Source organism: Acomys russatus, chromosome 16 (assembly GCF_903995435.1).
Source record: "Acomys russatus chromosome 16, mAcoRus1.1, whole genome shotgun sequence".
NCBI classification, from domain to species: Eukaryota; Metazoa; Chordata; class Mammalia; order Rodentia; family Muridae; genus Acomys; species Acomys russatus.
In genome coordinates, this window is record NC_067152.1 from 27433240 (window position 1) to 27454651 (window position 21412).

The window sequence follows — 21412 nt, forward strand, 5'->3', positions numbered from 1 at the left end:
CTGGGAGGCCCAAGCTTTGTAGGAACCGGAACAATTTCATCACTGATGGTACCAGCTCTTTCCCATCCCCTGTGAGTTGTTGTATTCAAGCAATGACCCATCTGCCGGGGTCATTGCTGGGTGTAGGCTGCCCCCTGGTGGTCACATAAGGAAAGTCTTCATTCTTTACACCAAATGGGTGGATAGGCTGGGCAGAAAGAATTCTGGGGTTGTTTTGAAGTGCATAGGTAGAGGGACAGGATGGTCAGAGACAAAACAACAAAGAGATGGAGAGCAAGCTGAGACCCTAGCCAGCTTGCGTCACACCTTAGCTTGTCACACACAAAGAGTCAAAACGTTCTCAAGCCCTCTTGTAAAAGTGAGTTCTGTGCCAGTGCTGGTGGCAACCTACATGTCAGCAGCACGCAGGAAACAGTGGCAGGAGAACTACAGCAAATTTGAGGCCCACCACCTCTACATAGAAAGTTCCAGGCAAACAAGGGCTATTTAGTGAAAATGTCAAAAAAAAAAAAAAAAAAGAGGCAAAGTATGGATTAAAAGCACACACTTTTTTTTTTTTTCCTGAGACGTTTCCTGTGTAGCCTTGGCTGTCCTGGACTTGCTTTGTAGACCAGGCTGGCCTCAAACTTACAGCAGTCTGCCTGCCTCTGCCTCCTGAGCGCTGGGATTAAAGGCGTGCGCCACCATGCCCTGCTAAAAGCGCACACTTTTAATCCCAGTGGGATCAAAGCCAGCCTGTACACAGTTCAGGCCATCCAGAGTTACATGGAGTCACAGTGAGACCCTGTCTGGAGGAGGAGGAGGAGGAAGAGGAAGAGGAGGAAGAAAAAGGAAAGGCCTGAAGAAGAGATGGTTCAGTGGTTAAGAGCACTGGTTGCTCTTTCCAGAGGACTGGTGGCTCACAGCTGTCTGTAATTCAAGTCCCAGGGGATCCATTGTTATCCTATATCAATTACATGTAGTGTAACAAGTATGACTTGAAGTTTATTACTGTAAGAAGGGCAAGGGAGAGAGAGAGGAGGCATAGTCTGAGTGAGCCATGAAAGAGACAAAGTGGGAGGGAGGGAGGGAGGCAGAGACTCAGAGGGACAGGCCGAAAGAGTGCAACACACACACACACACACACACACACACACTGGCAGGTTCCTCTTATATCTGCTGCAAAGCTGAAGCATCTGGCACATACCTGGTGGCCTCAATAATGAAGTCAGGTTGCTAGGCAACCTAGAGACAGCCTTGTGGATGTGCTTGTGAACTAACATCTGTAGGCCTTTTCTGGCTGTGTGGACATATTTGCAGGCAAAACAGACTTTTTTTTTTTTTTTTCCGAGACAGGGTTTCTCTGTGTAGCCTTGGCCATCCTGGACTTACTTTGTAGACCAGGCTGGCCTCCAACTCACAGCGATCTGCCTGCCTCTGCCTCCCGAGTGCTGGGATTAAAGGCGTGCGCCACCACGCCCGGCAAAACAGACATTTAATTAATTAAAAGTAAGCCTTCTATCCCAAGCAACCCACTTTGGTGCAACTGTGCACACACCATGGCCGGTGTGTGGAGGTCAGAGAACAACTTTCAAGAATCAGTTTTCTTCTTCCTCTTCCACTGTGTGGGTCCCAGGAATTTAAATCAGGTCATCAGGCTTTGTGACAAGTGCCTTTGTCTGCTGAGCCATCTTACTGTGTCTCCTCTCTCTCTCTGTCTGTCTGTCTGTCTGTCTGTCTCTCTGTGTGTCTCTTTCTGTGTGTGTGTCTCTCTCTCTCTCTCTCTCTCTCTCTCTCTCTCTCTCTCTCTCTCTCTTTCTCTGTGTGTGTGTATCTCTCTCTCTTCTCCTTGAGGTTTTGGTCTTTTTCAGGTTGGTCTTAAAATCCTGGGCTCAAACTGTTCTCAATACATGGGTCCATAAATCTACCACAATTTACCTGTGCTTTTTAATTTTTTTTAATTAGGCATGCTTTTATAATCATAGAACTTGGCATTCTGAGACAGAAGGATGGTCCTGACTGACTTCAAGGCCAACCTGGCTTATAAAATGAGACTTTATAGGCAGGCGTGGTGGCGCACGCCTTTGATCCCAGCACTCAGGAGGCAGAGGCAGGTGGATCGCTGTGAGTTCAAAGCCAGCTTGGTCTACAAAGTGAGTCCAGGATGGCCAAGGCTACACAGAGAAACCCTGTCTCGAAAAGCCAAAAAAAAAAAAAAATAATAATAATAATAATAATAATAATAATAAAATAAAATGAGACTTTAAAAGCCAGATGTGGTGGCACATGCCTTTAATCCCAGCAGGCAGATTGTTGTAAGTTCAAGGCCAGCCTGGCCTACAAAGTGAGTCCAGGACAGTCAAGGCTACACAGAAAAACCCTGTCTCAAAAAACCAATAAATAAATAAAATGAGACTTTGTCTCAAAACAAGAAGGAAAAAATTAGAAATAAATTAGTGAAGGAAAATAAATTTGTGTAGTCTGATCAGACTGGGAGAGATTTCAACCAAGGCCTAGCCAGCATTGCTGGAACAGCCCCTGGCCTCAAGGTCAGTCTGTCCTGCAGTGACTTCTAACAAATTTGTAAAATTTCCTGTCTGCCCAGAGGGCCTTAGCCTTTGCCAGCTCCCAGCAGGAGACTCTTAGGAAAGCTCAAGTTCCTTAGTCTGCGTTGTCTAAGAAGCCTAACGGGCAAAAAGAGGGACAGAGGGGCCCAGGCCAGTTGCGGTGACACCAGGGAGGCAGTGGCAGGCAAATCTCTTGAGTTCAAGGCCAGCCTGGTCTACAAAGTGAGTTCTAGCCAAGGCTACACAGAGAAACCCTGCCTCAAAAACAACAAAAAAGGAAGGATATAGTAGTTCCATATCAGATAGTTACACTGTGATTCATAACAGTAGCAAAATTACGGTTATGAAGTAGCAACAAAAGAATTTTGGGGCTGGAGAGATGGCTCAGCGGTTAAGAGCACTGACTGCTCTTCCAGAGGTCCTGAGTTCAATTCCCAGCAACCACATGGTGGCTCACAACCATCTATAATGAGATCTGATGCCCTCTTCTGGCCTGCAGGTGTACATGCAGGCAGAGCATTGTATACATAATAATAAATAAATAAATCTTAAAAAAAATAATAATAATTTTATGGTTGGGGCCAGTACATGAGGCGCTGTATTAAAGAGTCACAGCCTTAGGAAGGTTGAGAAGCACTGCTTTATATTATCCATGCATGTGTGTGAATGTGTGTGCAGTGCATTCACATGCATGTATATACCCAATCTGTATGAAGAAGCCAGAAGGCACCTCTGTTCTCTGTCACTCTGCCATCTTTCCTCAAGACCTCTCACTGGACAGCCAGCGAGCCCCAGTGATGTCCTGTCTCTGCCCTTCAACAGTGCTGCAGTGCAGGGCAATGAAAAAGGAGATATTGTGACTAGCAGGAAGTCAATGGTCAACCAGCGCCCTGCACGGTGTCCTGATGTGCCACCCGACAAGGAATCACGCTTGCAAATGAATATTAACACAGAGGCTAGAGTCTCTGGAGCATAGCAGTGCCATCCTGGAGACCATGCCCCAAATTCCAGTTGTATCATTCCATTGAGCAGTACTTTGCATTTTCAGGGCTCCAAGCTGTGGGAAGAATTGTAAGCTTTCTCACAGGTGAAGGCCGTCTTGGCGGGCTTTGCCCTTGGACACACCACGGTTACTCCCTGAGATTAACCTTGAGATAGGATGGGTGGAGCCATCCTGGGCCTGGAATTCAGGAAGCGAACCTGGGGACTCCACCTGGACTATTGTTTCTAATCGACCCTCAATGGGACAGTGAGACCTCCCCTTGCACTTGACAGACAGGCAAGCAGAGGGGACAGAGAGAGGAGCAGCAGGGTCAGACCGGGCTTGATCGCACATGGACCGTGGATATCGGGAAGAGGATCAGCAAACAGGCCAGACCATCGCGCAGGCCAGAGACACTTAGGGACCCCTACCATGGAACGGACACACCGGAAGGTTCACTCTTTTTTCCTTTTGTGTAAGCTAGTTGGGTTGTATAATAAAGATTAATTGTTAAAAAACAGAGCCAACACACAGCTTTGGGCTGGTTCACCAGCACATCAACACTATCGTCAGCATATCAAGCCGTCCCTGGTGGCCTACCTGGAGCTCGCTTTTGAAGCCCAGCTCTTTTGTTTTGTTTTGTTTTGTTTTTTCAAGACAGGGTTTCTCTGTGTAGCCTTGGCTGTCCTGGACTCACTTTGTAGACCAGGCTGCCCTCGAACTCACAGCGATCCACCTGCCTCGGCCTCCCAAGTGCTGGGATTAAAGGCGTGTGCCACCACGCCTGGCCTTGAAGCCTAGCTCTTATACTTCCTGGTGGCAAGTTTAGGCATCATATTAAGTCACATAAAGTAACCTTTAAGTTGTCAGGCGTGGTGGACAGCCAGGGCTACACAGAGAAACTGTCTCAAAAAACCAAAGTTTTTAAAAGTTTTTCGAGGCAGGGTTTCTCTGTGTACAATCTTGGCTGTCCTGGACTTGTTTTGCAGACCAGGGTGGCCTCGAACTCACAGCCAAACATCAACCAAAAAGCACATGGGGAGCCTGGCAGTGGTGGCACAAGCCTTTAATCCCAGCACTCCGGAGGCAGAGTCAGGCAGGTCTCTGTGAGTTCAAAGTCACCTTGGTCCACAGAGCGAGTCCAGGACAGCCAGGAGTACACAGAGAAACCCTGCCTCAAAACACAGATGACAAGAACAAAAACAAAATTAACCACCACAATGTCTTTTGTGTGGTCTGGATAAGAAAACCCACATAAAAGGGGGTTCTCATCCGTAACACCAGCACTTGGGAAGGGAGGCAGGTGGAAAGGCAGATACTTGGGGATTCTCTTGCCACCGAGCCAGGCTGAACCGGAAAGCCCCAGATTCAAGGAGAGACCCTGTCTCAAATACCAAGGTGCAGGGTGACATGAAGACACGCGCTCTGGCCCCTACATGGCTGGGCATAGCACCTCTGCTGCTATGTGAGGGTGGGGGTGGGCCACAGGGGCAAATCTTTCCATTCCGGTTTTGGATGGGGCTGCTTCCTCAGAAAAGATGAGACGGTCCGGATAAAGGGAACTGAGACGGGGCAGGGGCCTCTGCTTCTACAGGAAGTACTGGGAGAAGCAGGAAGAGTGTTTCTCTAAGCCCCACCCCACCCCAGCAGGGGCTGGTCAGAAACCCACCCAGCTCTTGAACCCTAGCTCCTCCTTCCTCAGCCTCCCAAATGGGGTCACAGGCGTGTGCCACCACACCTGGCTCCAGAGTCCTCTTAGAAAGTGAAGTTGAGCTGGGCGTGGTGGCGCACGCCTTTAATCCCAGCACTCGGGAGGCAGAGGCAGGCGGATCGCTGTGAGTTCGAGGCCAGCCTGGTCTACAATGTAAGTCCAGGATGGCCAAGGCTACACAGAGAAACCCTGTCTCAAAAAAAAAAAAAAAAAAGAAAGTGAAGTCTTTCCTGAAGGCCATTGCTCTCCGCCCCCACCCAGCCTCGGGCACCCTCTCCAGGTCTCAGAGACAGACAGCCCTGGCATTTGCAAGGTTTGGCGCATCTTTTTGGCCCATACTGATCTCTGGGAACTAAGAGTTTTTGTTCTTCTCCAAGTTTTGAGAACTAAGGGTTTCCACTCTCTCCCAGCCGCTCTCCTGTTGTAGCTGGGTCTTACCCAAGTCATTTCCTCACTTCCCAGGCCAGTCGGGTAAAGTGACAAATTCCTGTTCTGCTCCCACAGCCCTTTGAGGATGCACTGGAAAGCCCTTTTTGACCCTACTGCTTGCCGAGCTGGGCTCATGTGGTCACACTTTAGTTCCTCAAGTCTTCCAAGTTAATTCCCCACCCCCACCCCACCCCACCCCACTCTCATCCATGCACCTCTCTGCCTAGGAGGCTCTTCCCTTCCATCCTCTCTAAGTTCTCATCTTCCTTGGGTTTCAGATAAAAATGTCACTTCCTCTTTGGAGACCTTACAATTCATCATAGCCTCACAGCCCTGGAGAAATGCGTTCCTCTGTGTGTATTTGGGGTGTCTGTGTGTGTGTGTGTGTGTCTGTCTGTCTGTCTGTCTGTCTGTATATATGTGTGAGAGTGTAGGTGTCTAGCACATTACTGATGGTCAGAAGTTTGAACTCTGGGAAAGCAGTTTCGCCTGAACTTTCTGCAGTGCTGAGTGGCTGGTCAGAATTTCAAGGCTCACTTGGCATGTTCACGCCTTTAATCCTGACACTCAGAGGCAGGTGGATTTCTGTGAGTTTGAGGCCAGCCTGATCTACAAAGCAAGTCCAGGACAGCCAAGGCTGTTACACAGAGAAACCATGTCTCAAAACAAAACAACACCGCCTTTGAAGGCTATGAAGAATTGGGATTGTTACAGGGCCAGAACCAAACTGTCCTGGGCAGTTTTCAGCCTTCTCAGTCATCACTGTCACCCACCCTCCTCTGCACCTTAAGCTAACAGCTTTATGACACTTGGGTAAGTCCTTTGGAATGTACCAGTGAGAGGCCTGGTTAAATAAGTCTAGCAACAGGCTTCAGTTTCTGTTCATTGAGAGCAGGCCTGGGCCTCTAGTCTTCAGAGGTGAATTCAGGAGTCACTGGAAATGCTGCAAAGAGTGGGCAGCCAACCAGAGACAGCCATGACCATCCAGAAAAAGATAAATTTAAAAATTATTTTTATTGCTGGTATAATTTACTGCAGTCTGGAAATCTTCTGCCTCATGCCCTGGCCAGAGTAGCCTGTGTGTTCACTCAGTTTGCCCAGGCTTTCTAGTTTAAATGATTACTTAACCCCTTTTTAATTTTTTTTTTTTGGATTTTTCGAGACAGGGCTTCTCTGTGTAGCCTTGGCTGTCCTGGACTTGCTTTGTAGACCAGGCTGGCCTCGAACTCACAGTGATCTGCCTGCCTCTGCCTCCCGAGTGCTGGGATTAAAGGCGTGTGCCACCAAGCCCGGCCCCCCTTTTTTAATTTAAATGCTTGTAAAAAGAGTCTTGAAGCTCACCGAGCTCACCAGCCTGTCTGGTGACCCCCCCCCCCAATATGTTGGATCCTACAGAATAAATGCTCTTTACTGTTTGCATACTATTTGAGCCTGAGATCTTTTCTTCAGCATGTTCGAGACCCTAACACCAAACAGTAGTTTTCCTTTGGAACGTGTGTTAATTTAGCCGACCACCAGCTGCCATCATCCCGGAAGCTAGGACTGTTATCTGAAGCCTGCAACAGATTTCCAGAGTAACTATGACCCACGTCTGATGTCTCCATAACGTATTTGAAAAGTGTCTTGATTTATGACTTCTTGCTCTGTTACTATAGGAACTCCGTCAAATTATTTCCACGTTAGAACGTGAAATCCAGGGATGACCTAAAACTGTCCCCAGGCCGTGGGCATTCTTATTTGGCTCCAGATTAAACCATTTCCGTCCTTTTGAAGTGAGTTGTGTTACCCTTCCACCTTGAGACAAAGTCTCTTCCCTGTTTGTCACTTTATACACCAGGTCAATTGTCCTCACCCCTCATCTTGCCCGAGCACTGGGATCGAGGGCTCCCACTGCTGAGACACCTTTATATGGGTGCTGCGGATTCAAACGCACATCTTCACCGGCAAGCGCTTTCCCCTCTGAGCTATCTCCTCACCCAGGAAAACCCTTATTTGGTTTCCATGTCTCTGGCCAGAAATGAGAGCCGGGACCATCCTTCACCAATATAACAGTAGCAATGACAGTGTCTGATACAAAATAAAACCCAAATACATATTTATCAGACGGAGGGGCTGGGGATACAGCTTAATGGAGAGCCCTTGGCTGGCTTCAGTTTTCATCACTTAAAATAATAGCAGGGCCGGACATGGTGGCACACGCATAGGTGGGCAGAGGTGGGGAAGAGGCAGGCGGAGCTCTGTGAGTTCGAAGCCAGCCTGGCCTACAAAAGCAGGTCCAGGACAGCCAAGGCTACACAGAGAAACCCTGTTTTGAAAAGCCAAAAATAAAAGAAAATAATGGCTGGATGTTTGGAAGGGAACTGATTTACAGAAGTGGATCGCACCCGAAAGGGCTTGGGCATGTGCAGCGACACGGAATTTTTTCGATACTGGGTTTCTTTGCGTTATCTTGGCTGTCCTGGACTCGCCTCGTAGACCAGGCAGGCCTCGAACTCACAGAGTTCCACCTGCCTCTGCCTCCGGAGGGCTGGAATTACAGGCGTGCGCAACTGCGCCGGGTTCTGGACGCTCATGTTTATTAATGTGAGCACGCATTCTCCAGCCACACCCACGGTCCGCCGACCCAGGAGGGCCTGGTTCCTGCAGGGGCGCAACCTTGAGGCCACGTGACCCGAGGACCGCAGCCGATTGGCCGCAGGCAGCCCCGCCCCCCGCGCTAGGTACTTGTTGTGAGCGGTCCGCCCCGAGGTTGACAACATGGAAGCGGCGGTGCTGGCCGCGGTGCTGGGGTTCCTACTCCTGACCAGGGGCTCGGTGGGCGACGAGGCCCGGGAGGCAGAGGCCGTACGGGAGCTGGTGGCCCGGCTGCTGGGAGCCGGGCCGGCGGCCGACTTCTTGGTGTCCGTGGAGCGCTCCCTGGCAGCCGAATCGGGCCTGGACACATACAGGCTGAGCGGCGGCGGCGGGGCGCCGGTGCGCGTGCGCGGCTCCACGGGCGTGGCGGCCGCCGCGGGGCTGCACCGCTACCTGCGCGACTTCTGCGGCTGCCAGGTGGCCTGGTCCGGCTCTCAGCTGCACCTGCCGCGGCCTCTGCCTGCTGTGGCGGAAGAGCTGACCGAAGCCACGCCCAACAGGTATTGCTGCTGCAGGTCCTAACGGGCTGGGGCAGTTGCCTGCAGCCTGCGGGCATCCATCGTTGGTGAGACAGGGCCCCCGGGGTGTTCCGGCTGCATCTACAGACCTGGAAGATTGACAAGGAAGTGCCGGCTCTGGGGTCTTGGCGCCCCTTACCTTCTCAGAGCCCCCGCTGAGAATAATGAGTGCGCCCTCTGTTGATCGCAAACCTGCACGTGTTGGTAGAATTTCAAAGGCGTTTTCCTGATCCATGTATTCCATGCCCGGCCGCCCCCCCCCGCCCCCCCCGTTGACCATCTTTCTGAAGACGCTGCGGAGTGACCCTTCCCGAAGCCCCGGGCCTTTATTCTAGCACTTGTCACATGTGTCAGCAGTATGTTGTGTTTTGCACATCTGTCCCCCCCCCCCCCCCCATCATCCCAGTAGGAACTGGGAGCCTTCTTCAGGGCAGACCAATTTTTGCCTTCTGGCACTGACACCCCAGGTCACCAAACGATGAGCTCTGGATGTGTTGGATGAAAATAGAGTTATGTATCCACGATAGCTACTAGGCTAGGGAGCCCCCGAGGGAAGTTCTAAGACTTCCGGCTTCACCTGGTGTGGCTCTGGACCAATTAGTAGAGGGGCCACTTTGGAACTCACCCACTGTCCTGTGTATGTATTGTGTTGGGGTTGGGGTGGGGGGAAAGTAGTATGCCAGAGCCAGGCTGCCCCTGTGGTGTTCCAGAGTGGTAAGCGAGGCACCCTCAACATCCCCCAATAATGTGCCCCTACCTGCAGGTACCGCTATTACCAGAATGTGTGCACGCACAGCTACTCCTTCGTGTGGTGGGACTGGGCCCGTTGGGAGCAAGAGATTGACTGGATGGCGCTGAATGGCATCAACCTGGCACTGGCTTGGAGTGGCCAGGAGGCCATCTGGCAACGGGTTTGTGCCAACCTGGCCCCTTACGCTCTCCTGCCCCTGGGGACTGAGGTAGAAGTAGGAGGAATCAAGGTCATCCTCAGCTCCATAGTGGGTTTGAAGCCAGCCTAAGAGACCCAGGAGAGCAGGGGAAATAATCAAGGCTCTTCTATTTTCTTAGACTTGGACTGTTCCCTTCCCTTCGGCCAACCTTGCTCTACGAAGCTAAGACCATCTTAGTTTGCTCTCTCTGTTGGCTGTAATAAAATGCAGTGAGCAAAAGCAACTTGGGAAGCCAGGGCAGGAATCTAAAGGCAAGAACTGACACAGAGGGGCTGGAGAGATGGCTCAGGGGTTAAGGGCACTCACTGACTGTTCCTCCAGAGGTCCTGAGTTCAATCCCATCAACCACACGGTGGCTCAGAACCATCTATCATGTCATCTGGTGCCCTCTTCTGCAGACAAAGCACTTATATACAACAAGTAAATAAATAAATCTTTAAAAAAAAAAAAAAGAACTGATGTAGAGAGCATGGAGGAACACTGCTCACATTGGCTTGCTCCTCCTGACTCGCTCAGTTGCTTATATCCCCACGATCACCTGCCCAGGAGTGGCGCGGCCCACAATAGACTAGACCCCTCCATAGCATTCATCAACCAGGAGAATGTCTCACAGGATTGCCTACAGGCCAGTCTGATGGGGATATTTTCTCAGCTGAGATTTCCTGTTCCCAGATGACCCCAGCTTCAGTATAAGTTGACCAAAAAAACAAAACAAAACAAAACAAACAACAACAACAAAAACAAACGCCAGCAGAAAGAATCTCCCTAGTTTGAAAAAGCCCTTTTGTGTCCCCTGTCTTCATCCATCCCACAGAGTTGACGCGTTGGTGCACTTGTCCACTCCCAGGTCTGTCTCTCCTGGATGGGGAGGTCCCGGTTGGCTTAAGTCCACCTCTACCTTAGCCATAGCACCGAGCGCAGAGAAGTGACTTGAATGGGGATTCGTGTGTTTATAGGTGTGGGGGCTCTTCTTCCTCTATAGGTGTACTTGGCCTTGGGTCTGACCCAGTCAGAGATCGATGAGCACTTCACCGGTCCTGCCTTCCTGGCCTGGGGACGCATGGGTAACCTGCACACCTGGGGTGGCCCCCTGTCCCGTTCCTGGCATCTCAAGCAACTCTACCTTCAGGTAAAGAGTGGATAAGCAAAGGTAGAATGGGTGCTGGGTGTTCACAGACCTAGGGCTGGGCTGCTTAGGTAGCCTCCAGGCTCTTAACTGGTCTATAGGAAACTTCTCTCCCTGGAGGAGCAATGGCCGCCCCCTCGGCCTCCCCCAACAGAGGTCGGTCCTGTCACATTGACCTCTATCCCTCTCAGCATCGGATCCTGGACCGGATGCGCTCCTTCGGCATGATCCCGGTGCTGCCTGCCTTCGCAGGTCATGTCCCCAAGGCCATTACCAGGTGAGGTCCTCCCTCCCAACTCAGCTCCGAGGGAAAAGGTATGCCCTGGAAACCATGGTGTAGACACTGGGACTCTGGGTGTTGGTGTCACTTGACTCCTGGTTCTGCTACCAGCCGTCTCTGCGAGTCGGTGTGCTTGCTTGTAAAATGGAATCCAGGACCAACTCTTTAAAAGTGAGTTGGAGGCCAGCCTGATCTACAAGGCAAGTCCAGGACAACCGAAGCTACACAGAGAAACCCTGTCTTGAAAAACAAAACAAAACAAAGGAAAGCATTTAATCAGGGCCAGCTAACAGTTTCAGAGGTTTAGTCCATTATCATTGTGGACGTAAGGTGCTGTGCAGGCAGACATGCTGCTGGAAGGGGCCAAGAGTTCTGCATCTTTTTTTTTTTTTTTTTTTCGAGACAGGATTTCTCTGTGTGCCCTGGAACTCACTCTGTAGACCAGGCTGGCCTTGAACTCACAGTGATCCGCCTGCCTCTGCCTCCTGAGTGCTGGGGTTAAAGGCGTGCGCCACCACAGCTAGGCTTGTCTGTCAGGCAGCAGAAAGAGACTGTGTGGCAGGACTTAGCTTTAGCTTATATACCCACAAAGCCCGCATCCACAAAGACACACTTCCTCCAACAAGGCCACAACTCCTAATAGTACCCCACTCCCTATGGGCCAAGCATTCAAACACAGGACTCTGCAGGCGGGGCACACCTATTTAAACCACCAGAGGTACTTAGGAGATTGGGGTAGAAACACCCCCCAGTTCCAGGCCAGCCTGGGGTACATAGAGAGACCCAGTCTATATAGATAATAGATAAAGATATAGAGGTAGATAGATATATGTTTATACACACGGGGTGAGGCCCCGCTGGAGAGACGCCTCAGTTAAGAGCACTCGCTGCTCTTGCAGAGGACCATGGTTCAGTTGCCAGCACCCACATGGCAGTTCATCGCCATCTCTGTCCTTTTTTTTTTTTTTTTTTTTATGGTTTTTGGAGACAGGGTTTCTCTGTGTAGCCTTGGCTGTCCTGGACTAGCTTTGTAGACCAGGCTGGCCTCGAACTCACAGAGATCCGCCTGCCTCTGCCTCCCAAGTGCTGGGATTAAAGGCGTGGGCCACCATGTCCGGCTCTTTCATCGCCATCTCTAACTCCAATTTCAGGGGCGCTGATGCCCTTTCAGGCACTGCGTGTACATGTGCGCGTACATAAATGCAAACAAACACTCATATGCATTAAATAAAAATAAATCTTAAAGAATTCCCAAGTTGTTGGGGGCTAGAGAGATGACTCAGAGGTTATGAGCACTGGCTGCTCTTCCAAAACTCTTGAGTTCAATTCCCAGAAACCACATGATAGCTCACCACAATCTATAATGAGATCAGGTGCCCTCTTGGTGTGCAGGCACATGTGCAGGCAGAAAACTGTACACATAATAAATCTTTTTTTTTTTTTTTTCAAGACAGGGTTTCTCTGTGTAGCCTTGCTTGTCCTGGATTCTCTTTGTAGAGCAGGCTGGCTTCAAAGTCACAGGGATCCACCTGCCTCTGCCTCCCGAGTGCTAGGATTAAAGGCGTGTGCCACCACCAACTAACTGGCTTCGGTTCCTAACTTTAATAGGTATATTAAATTTGTTTGTATTTATAAATATATTAAATGTGTAATGTGTGTATTAAATATAAAATAATTATACCTGTAATTATTTAATTACAGACTTTTTGTTTTGTTTTTTGAGACAAGGTTTCTCTGTGTAGCCTTGGCTGTCCTGGACTTGCTTTGTAGCCCAGGCTGGCCTCGAACTCACAGCGATCCGCCTGCCTCTGCCTCCTGAGTGCTGGGATTAAAGGCGTGCGCCACCACTGCTGATATTAAAGGTGTGGGCCACCACCACCTGCCTGAATTACAACCTATGTAAGAAAGAAGACTGAAAACTTACTAAGTAAGAAGGTAGCGCGCTCTCCTGCTGACCTCAAGCTTTGGATATGCACACTGCCAGGCACAGAACTTTAGCAAGTAGCTGCTCTTGCTGGTGGCTTAGGGAGTGTGTTGGTCTCTGTCTTTGTTTTTTTGTTTTGTTTTGTTTTATTTTTTGGTTTTTTGAGACAGGGTCTCTCTGTGTAGCCTTGGCTGTCCTGGACCCGCTTTGTAGACCAGGCTGGCCTCGAACTCACAGCGATCCACCTGCCTCTGCCTCCCGAGTGCTGGGATTATAGGCATGAGCCACCATGCCCGGCTTTTGTTTTGTTTTTAAATATTTATTATGTATACAGTGCTCTGCCTGCATGTATACCTGCAGGCCAGAAGAGGGCATCAGATCACATTATAGATGGTTGTGAGCCACCATGTGCATGCTGGGAATTGAATTTAGGCCCTCTGGAAGAGCAGACAGTGCTCTTAACGTCTGAGCCATCTCTCCAGCCCTCTGTCCTTGTTTTTGTGCTCTGTCTTGTCTTCTGTGGCTGGGCAGACCTTTGAGGTCCGGATGAGGCTCCTACTCCTTTGTGAATCCTTGCCAGCACCTCCAGGGACCCTTGTCATGCCTGGGATCCCCCTGGCTCCCGCCAGTGTCACAGTGCAGGCGGCAGGCTACCCCTCCACCTTACTCACCACGCTGCGGGAACCTCATTCTTTCTGTTCAGCAAACATTAGCTCAGGTGTCGACAGATGTCAGACCCAGTCCTGTGAAGGATCCTAGGGATGCAGTGACAAATGTGCCCATGGCTCTGTCCCTAACGAGAGATCATTGGCAGAGGGAGATAGCAGAGCCTTTTTATACAGGTGGCTCTGAGAGACAGTGAGGGGAAACCAGGTGGATAAGCCTTTGGGGTGGAGGGCATGGTATAGGGAGGTGGCGGGGGGGGGGGGGGGGGAGGATGAATAGCCTGAGTAAGCATGGATGTGTGAGGAACTCAGACACATCCCAGGAAGCCGCAGATGTGAGACTGGTGAGGAGAGTAAGGCCAAGTCCAGGACTGCTTCAGCCTCCATCAACCCTCAACCTTTTGTCCCCTGCCACAGGGTGTTCCCACAGGTCAATGTCACCCAGTTGGGGAACTGGGGACATTTCAATTGCTCCTACTCCTGCTCCTTCCTTCTGGCTCCAGGGGACCCCATGTTCCCTCTCATCGGGAGCCTCTTCCTGCGGGAACTGACCAAAGAGTTTGGCACAGATCATGTCTATGGAGCTGACACCTTCAATGAGATGCAGCCTCCCTCGTCGGAGCCCTCCTACCTCACCGCAGCCACCGCGGCTGTCTATGAGGCCATGACCGCTGGTATGGTGCTTGGGATACAAAACAGAACCGGGAACATCACGGAGGGGGAGGGTGGGGTTGGGGGCGGGGGACCCAGTGATACCACACCTTCCAGCTCAACAGGCCTTTGTACAAATATGCCATCTCACTTAACCAACACTGGTGCTGAGCTCTGGCTCTAGTGACCTATGACCTAAGGCATCTTCTTTCCCTCCCAGAGTTTGTTGCTTCATCTGTGCTTCTTGGAGCAGGATGCCTGGGGGGCGGGGAAGGGGGTGTAATCACTGAGTACTATTTATTGAAGAGATTTTAAGCCAGGCATGCTGTCCTATGCCTGTAACCTCAGTGCTTGAGTGGTAGAGGCAGGCGGATGAGGAGTTTAACAGCACACAAGCTGTTAGGGTCTGGGTGATCTGCTGAAGAAAGGCCCCAAGGCAGTATGCAAAAGCAAAGAGTGGTTTTATTCCAGCATGCAGGGATCGCTTCTCTCCCCTAGAGGGCAACCCCGAAATGAGCACTCTGACTCAAAGGGATTCGTGATAAACTTTGGTCAGAAGAGAGTCAGTGTATATGAGGGGATTTAGGGTTGGCGGCTTGTTTGGTTACTGGAGACTTTTTGAATCATTGAGGTTCTGGCTCTTACTCAGGAGGTGGCCTTTAATTTGATTGGATAGGGCCATCTGTGCTCTTTACCAAGGCCATGAAGAAATAAAAACATGGTATCTGGTCACTTTGTCCCCTAAGCTGATTAGCTGCCCATGACCTGTCTTGTCAGTTGTCCATAAGTTGTGGGTTTTCCAGGAATTGTTAGAAACTTGGCCTAGATAGAGTGAAAACCTGAATCCTGTCATGGAGTTGAACTAGTCGAGCAAACTGGGGTGTTTGGGGAGTCTAGGGGAGGGTCTCCTCAAAGCCTGATCTGGAACCAGAGGTCTGAGCCTTATTTTAGAGCTATGGTTCTCACCTTTCCAAATGCTGCAGCCCTTTAGTACAGTTCCATGTTGTGGTGACCCATTATTTTCATTGCTACTGTGTAACTAATTTTGCTATTGTTATGAATCATAATATAAATATCTGATATACAGAATATCTGATTGTGACCCTCAAAGGGATGATGACCCACAAGGTGAGAACCACTGCTTCTAAAGCCTTTTTTTTTTTTTTTTAAATGTTTTGGTTTTTCTTTCTTTTTTTTTTCTGAAACAGGGTTTCTCTGTGTAGCCTTGGCTATCCTAGACTCGCTCTGTAGACCAGGCTGACCTCAAACTCACAGAGATCCACCTGCCTCTGCCTCCGGAGTGCTGGGGTTACAGGCCTGCGCCACCCTGCCCAGCTCCAGGCTGTGTGTCTTAAGGTCTCTGGGTAGCTCTGATGTCCAAGAAACTGGATAAATAGTGTCCTGGGGTTTCAGGGAGCAGGGTGGGGAGAAGGGCTCTGGTGATGGCAGAATGGCAAGGGATTGCCGTGAGGGATGGTGTGACCTGTGATAATCAGCTTATTCCCTCAGGGGCAGAACAGGATCGATATCACCCCCTCTCCTCTCATCACCTCTCTTCTTGTCTTCCCCACACTGCAGTGGACCCCGATGCTCTCTGGCTTCTCCAAGGCTGGCTCTTCCAGCACCAGCCGCAGTTCTGGGGCCCTGCTCAGGTCAAGGCCGTGCTGGAGGCTGTGCCCCGTGGTCGTCTCCTGGTTCTGGACCTGTTTGCAGAGAGCCAGCCTGTTTACCTCCGCACTGCCTCCTTCCACGGCCAGCCTTTCATCTGGTGCATGCTCCACAACTTTGGGGGCAACCATGGCCTGTTTGGCTCCCTCGAGGCAGTGAACCAAGGCCCACAGGCAGCCCGCCTCTTCCCCAACTCCACCATGGTTGGCACTGGCATAGCCCCCGAGGGTATTGGCCAGAATGAAGTGGTCTATGCCCTCATGGCTGAGCTGGCTTGGCGTAAGGATCCTGTGCCAGATTTGGCAGCGTGGGTGAGCAGCTTTGCCAGCCGCCGATATGGGATCTCCCAGCCAGATGCAAGGGCAGCCTGGAGGCTGCTCCTCGGGAGCATCTACAACTGCTCTAGGGAAGCCTGCAGTGGACACAATCGAAGCCCTCTGGTTAAGAGGCCATCCCTACATCTCACTACCACTGTCTGGTACAACCGATCAGACGTCTTTGAAGCTTGGCGACTGTTGTTAACAGCTGCTCCAAACCTGAGCACTAGCCCAGCCTTCCGCTATGACCTGCTGGATGTTACCCGCCAGGCAGTGCAGGAGCTGGTCAGCTTGTTGTATGAGGAAGCAAGGACCGCCTACCTGAACCAAGAACTTGAAGTCCTGCTTAGGGCTGGAGGCCTCCTGGCTAATCAGCTCCTACCAGCACTGGATGAGCTGCTGGCTAGTGACAGCCGCTTCTTGCTGGGCAGCTGGTTGGATCAGGCCAGGGCAGCGGCTGTGAGTGAGGCTGAGGCCCAGTTGTATGAACAGAACAGCCGCAACCAGATCACGCTGTGGGGGCCGGAGGGTAACATTTTGGACTATGCCAATAAGCAGCTGGCAGGACTGGTGGCCGATTACTACCAGCCACGCTGGGGCCTCTTCCTGGAGGCTCTGGCTCACAGCGTAGCCAGCGGTGTCCCCTTCCGACAGCAAGAGTTTGAGAAGCGGGTTTTCCCACTAGAACAGGCCTTCGTTACCAACAAGAAGAGATACCCCAGTCAGCCCCAAGGTGACACTGTGGACCTAGCCAAGAAGATCTTCCTCCGATATCACCCACAGGCTGGCTCTCTGTGACAGACCAGCCATCCAGGGACCCGCCGGAACAGGTCCTCAAACCTGCACAAGCGCAGGATGTTCTCCATGCCTGGGAGAAGGAGCCATGGTCTTGACAGTGAGTGACGTGGGTGGCTTAGAGGCAAGTGAGGTGTTTTCTTCCACCCCAGGTTTGGGAGTTAAGGTACTGTTTTCTGTTGACAATAAACCACTGAATCAGCCTGGGTCTATACATGTAAAGTACCATACACTGCTGGTATGCCTGGAGGGCCTGGGTGTACTTGTGCACCCTGGTGTGGAGGCACTCTTCCCAGCCCTCGCTGCAGCATCCCCTTTTTTTATTTTTTATTTTATTTGTTTATTTATTTATTTTAGCTTTCCCCTTTCGATACTGGTCCCCAACCTTAGGACAGGGGGTTCAGCAGAAAGCCGCTAATTGTAATTGTCCCTAAGAGTGTGTTGGGCACCTGGAGGAGTAGCAACTCTGACAGGAAGATCAGAAGGTCAAGGCTACATGAGACCGAAGGCAGCCTAGGGTACAAGACAGCCCTGTCTCAAAAAACTGAAAGTGAAGGTGAACAGCCTGGGCCAAGCCTTTAATCCAGGCATTCCTGAGGCAGAGGCAGATGGAGCTCTCTTAGTTCAAGGCCAGCCTAGTCTATTTGGTTGTCTTGAAAACCCAGCCAGGCGTGGTGGTGCAAGCCTTTAATCCAGGCACTCCTGAGGAAAAGACAAGTGGATTTCTCTCAGTTCAAGGTCAGTCTGGTCTAGTTTAACCTCTCATAGACAAGAAGTCCCAGCGTGGTGGGGTTGCACACGCCTTTAATCCTGGCAGCCACTGAGGCAGAGGAAGATGGATCTCCCTGAGTTCAAGGCCAGCCAGGACTATAACACAGAGAAACCCTATCTCAAACACAAGTCCCTTGAGCTTTTCCCCTGTGGCCAGATCTGCCTAACACTGTTCAGTTTGCACCTGAGAACCCAGCTGCTACCCGTAGAGCTTGGTACTTGGAGCGCACTCCTTCCCCTGACTAGCTAAGGTGGTTTGGTGTTAGAAGCAAGGTCCTTTTCTCTTGGTTTGACCCACCCACAGTGTGGGGAAAGCCTGCCAGGGACCTGACTCAACCTTGAGATTGCTAGCAGACACAACACGGGGTGGGGGCACTGCAGGCAGGAGCAGAGCCAAGCAGATACCCAGCTGCAGCCTGCCACTAGGCCCCTTGGCGCTCTGAACTTAAGTCCTCTTCCATATGGACCGCCGCACTGTGGTGCTCATCACCGGCTGCTCCTCCGGAATCGGCCTACACTTGGCTGTTCGGCTGGCTTCCGACCCTTCACAGAGCTTCAAAGGTATAGGAGGGGACAGGCACGGAGGCCAGGGAAGAGCCCCCAGAGGTGAGCAGGATGCTAATGAGGCGTTATCCTTTCCCACATTTTAGTGTATGCCACAGTGAGGGACCTGAAGGCCCAAGGACCACTGTTGGAGGCAGCCCGGGCTCGAGGATGCCCTCCTGGCTCCCTGGAGACACTGGAATTGGATGTCAGAGACTCAGAATCAGTGGCCGCTGCCCAGGCATGCGTGACCGAGGGTCGTGTGGATGTGCTGGGTGAGCCTCCCTGAAACTGTCCAAACCAGGAAGTCCTGAGTTCAGGGGACATGGGAGGGTAGGACAACGTGGGGTGTTGTGGGGGCGGGGAGGAAGAGCGGTGGTGCATGAATGGGGCCTGTTTTCTCCCCCTTCAGTGTGTAATGCGGGCCGAGGCCTATTCGGGCCCCTGGAGGCTCATGAGCTGGACGCAGTGGGCACTGTGCTAGACGTGAACGTGGCTGGGACCATTAGGATGCTGCAGGCCTTTCTGCCAGACATGAAGAGGCGTCACTCCGGGCGCGTGCTGGTGACTGCGAGTGTGGGGGGCTTGATGGGTGAGCGAAAGGGACGGAGTGAGGGGTGGGAATTAGGGCAAGGAGCGAGCGGCAGGGCCTCTGCAACCTTGTCTCCCTCCTCAGGGCTGCCGTTCCATGAAGTTTACTGCGCCAGCAAGTTTGCAATCGAAGGTCTGTGCGAGAGTCTGGCGATCCTGCTGCCGCTCTTTGGAGTCCAGTGAGTCAGCAACCCTACAGAGCCCCCTAAAGCGTGGGGAAGCCCAGCTTCAGATCTTGGAGGCGCTCTACAGCAGGGCCTCTCGGGCCCTCCCGCTCCAGCTCGCTTTGTGTGCTAGACACTTAAGCAGGGAAGGCTCTTGGGACAGGTTATCTCAGATCACAAGCCACTCTGTTTTTGGGGTTTTTCCCCGTTTTTTTTTTCAGCCAGGCGGTGGTGGCGCACGCCTTTAATCCTAGCGCTCAGAGGCAGAGGCAGGCGGATCTCTGTGAGTTCGAGGCGAGCCTGGTCTACAAAGTGAGTCCAGGACAGCCAAGGCTAACACAGAGAGACCCTGTCTCAAAAAAAAGGCAAAAAAAAAAAAAAAAAATTTTTTTTTTTCGGTTTTTTGAAGACAGGGTTTCTCTGTTTAGCTTTGGCTGTCCTAGACTCACTTTGTAGACCAGGCTGGCCTCGAACTCAAAGTGATCCGCCTGCCTCTGCCTCCCGAGCGCTGGGATTAAAGGCGTGCGCCATCACACCCGACTGCCTCTTAAGGCATGTTGGAGTGAGTAAACAGAGTAGGTGACTGGACCAAAATGAGCATGGGACCTCTTCTCTATGTAGCTGCACCTAGCTCTGCAAGCGCTGTGGTTCTGTCAGCATCTGCTGTGAGGACTCAGCCCCTTTCAGTGTCCTCTGTGGGTCTAGGGCGAGGCTTGTGGTCACCACCACTAACAGGTCATCGCTGTCATCCCTACAGCTTGAGCCTCATCGAATGCGGGGCAGTTCACACAGCCTTCCACAAGAAGCTGGAGGGCGGCCTGGGCGGGGCTCTGGAGCGAGCAGATCCCCAGACCCGCCACCTCTTTGCGCACTACCAGGGTCATTATGAGCAAGTCCTGAGAGAGGCGCAGGACCCAGAAGAGGTGGTTGAGGTAGGTGCAGACGGCCTGGGGAGGGAGGGGTAGTCTGGGGCGCGGGGGGAGGGGGGGACGACGACGCGGTGATGCACCCACAGGGCTGCCTCACAAACACACGCTGATCTTGCTGCAGCTCTTCCTGACCGCAATGCGAGCCCCACAGCCAGCGCTGCGCTATTTCTCCACACGCCGCTTCCTGCCGCTGGTCCAAATGCGCACAGATGATCCCAGTGGCAGCAGCTACATTGCTGTCATGCGCCAGGAGGCCTTCAGTGACCTACAGGGGCCAGAGGGCACCAAGCCTGGGGCCGGAGTCCAGGGGAACCCAGACATGGCCTCCAGCGCCCCTATTGGCCTTCCTGGGTGTGTGACCCCTACGGTGGCATCTGAATTGTGCTGCCCTGCAACGGATAAATCTGGTCAGGACAAATCATGTTACCAGCAAAAGAACTAAGCCAGAGTCTCCTTTCTCTTTTTCTTTTCTTTCTTTCTTTTTTTAAAAATGTTTTGGTTTTTCTTTTGTTTCGAGACAGGGTTTAGATGTGGCTATCCTGGACTCGCTTTGTAGAACTCACAGAGATCCACCTGCCTCTGCCTTCCGAGTGCTGGGATTACAGGCGTGCACCAACCCGCCTGCCATTTCCTTTTTCTTATTTTGGAATTTGTTTTGTTTTTGAGGCAGGGTATTGGCATGCAGGTGATTCTGCTGGCCTGCCCTCGGGGACCTAGGAAATATTTCTGTCATCATCTGTGATGGCCAGGTGCACCAAGTGGCTGCCAGATGAAAGGACACCCCCCCCCACGGGGCAGCAGCCACCCCCACCCCCCTTTCTCTCATCAGGCCCTCCTCTCCCTTCTGCCAATAAACCTCCTTATACCAGATCTGTTGTGTGCCGTGATCCCTCAGGGGCATGCTTTGGCGTGGGCCCACCATGGCGCCCCACATCCTTTTATTTCATAGCACAGGTCTTTACTACATAAGCCCTGGCTAAACGCTTAACTCCTAGAGATCCACTGCCTCTGCCTCTGGCTCCTGAGCGTTGGATTCTAAGACATACTCAACAGCACCCTTCTCAGAATCATTTTAAATAGTGCAAACTTCCTCATGGGTCAAGGTGAGGGTTAATATGTATCATCCTAAGTGACATGTTATGATTTTTTTCTTCCAATAAATGTATTTATTATTGTTGTTGTGCAGTGTGGAGGGAGATGTGTTCCGCCTTTGCACAG

The 21412-nt window shown here is 51.6% G+C and overlaps 2 protein-coding genes across 2 annotated transcripts; both read left to right on the forward strand.

The window, feature by feature from the left end:
• Positions 1 to 8382: 8382 nt before the first annotated feature.
• Positions 8383 to 17506, forward strand: Naglu (N-acetyl-alpha-glucosaminidase). The gene is made up of 7 exons (XM_051158650.1): positions 8383 to 8802; positions 9584 to 9731; positions 10753 to 10899; positions 11088 to 11173; positions 14183 to 14439; positions 15995 to 17231; positions 17298 to 17506. The coding sequence occupies exons 1-6, from the start codon at positions 8426 to 8428 to the stop codon at positions 17197 to 17199; spliced, it is 2220 nt and encodes a 739-aa protein (XP_051014607.1). The 5' UTR covers positions 8383 to 8425; the 3' UTR covers positions 17200 to 17231; positions 17298 to 17506.
• A 442-nt stretch (positions 17507 to 17948) lies between these two features.
• Positions 17949 to 20674, forward strand: Hsd17b1 (hydroxysteroid 17-beta dehydrogenase 1). Its single transcript, XM_051158651.1, has 6 exons — positions 17949 to 18528; positions 18618 to 18785; positions 18923 to 19102; positions 19187 to 19280; positions 20023 to 20197; positions 20316 to 20674. Exons 1-6 carry the CDS (start codon positions 18429 to 18431, stop codon positions 20634 to 20636), a joined length of 1038 nt encoding a protein of 345 aa, XP_051014608.1. The 5' UTR covers positions 17949 to 18428; the 3' UTR covers positions 20637 to 20674.
• Positions 20675 to 21412: the final 738 nt, after the last annotated feature.

Excerpts from the sequence above, each read along its gene's own strand:
- Naglu (XM_051158650.1), top strand. The coding sequence starts at position 8,426 with ATGGAAGCGGCGGTGCTGGCCGCGGTGCTGGGGTTCCTACTCCTGACC. Across the intron at positions 11,174-14,182 it reads GTCCCCAAGGCCATTACCAG|GGTGTTCCCACAGGTCAATG; the intron begins GTGAGGTCCTCC and ends CCCCTGCCACAG. Across the intron at positions 14,440-15,994 it reads CTATGAGGCCATGACCGCTG|TGGACCCCGATGCTCTCTGG; the intron begins GTATGGTGCTTG and ends CCCACACTGCAG.
- Hsd17b1 (XM_051158651.1), top strand. The coding sequence starts at position 18,429 with ATGGACCGCCGCACTGTGGTGCTCATCACCGGCTGCTCCTCCGGAATC. Across the intron at positions 18,529-18,617 it reads CCCTTCACAGAGCTTCAAAG|TGTATGCCACAGTGAGGGAC; the intron begins GTATAGGAGGGG and ends CCCACATTTTAG. Across the intron at positions 19,281-20,022 it reads CTGCCGCTCTTTGGAGTCCA|CTTGAGCCTCATCGAATGCG; the intron begins GTGAGTCAGCAA and ends TCATCCCTACAG.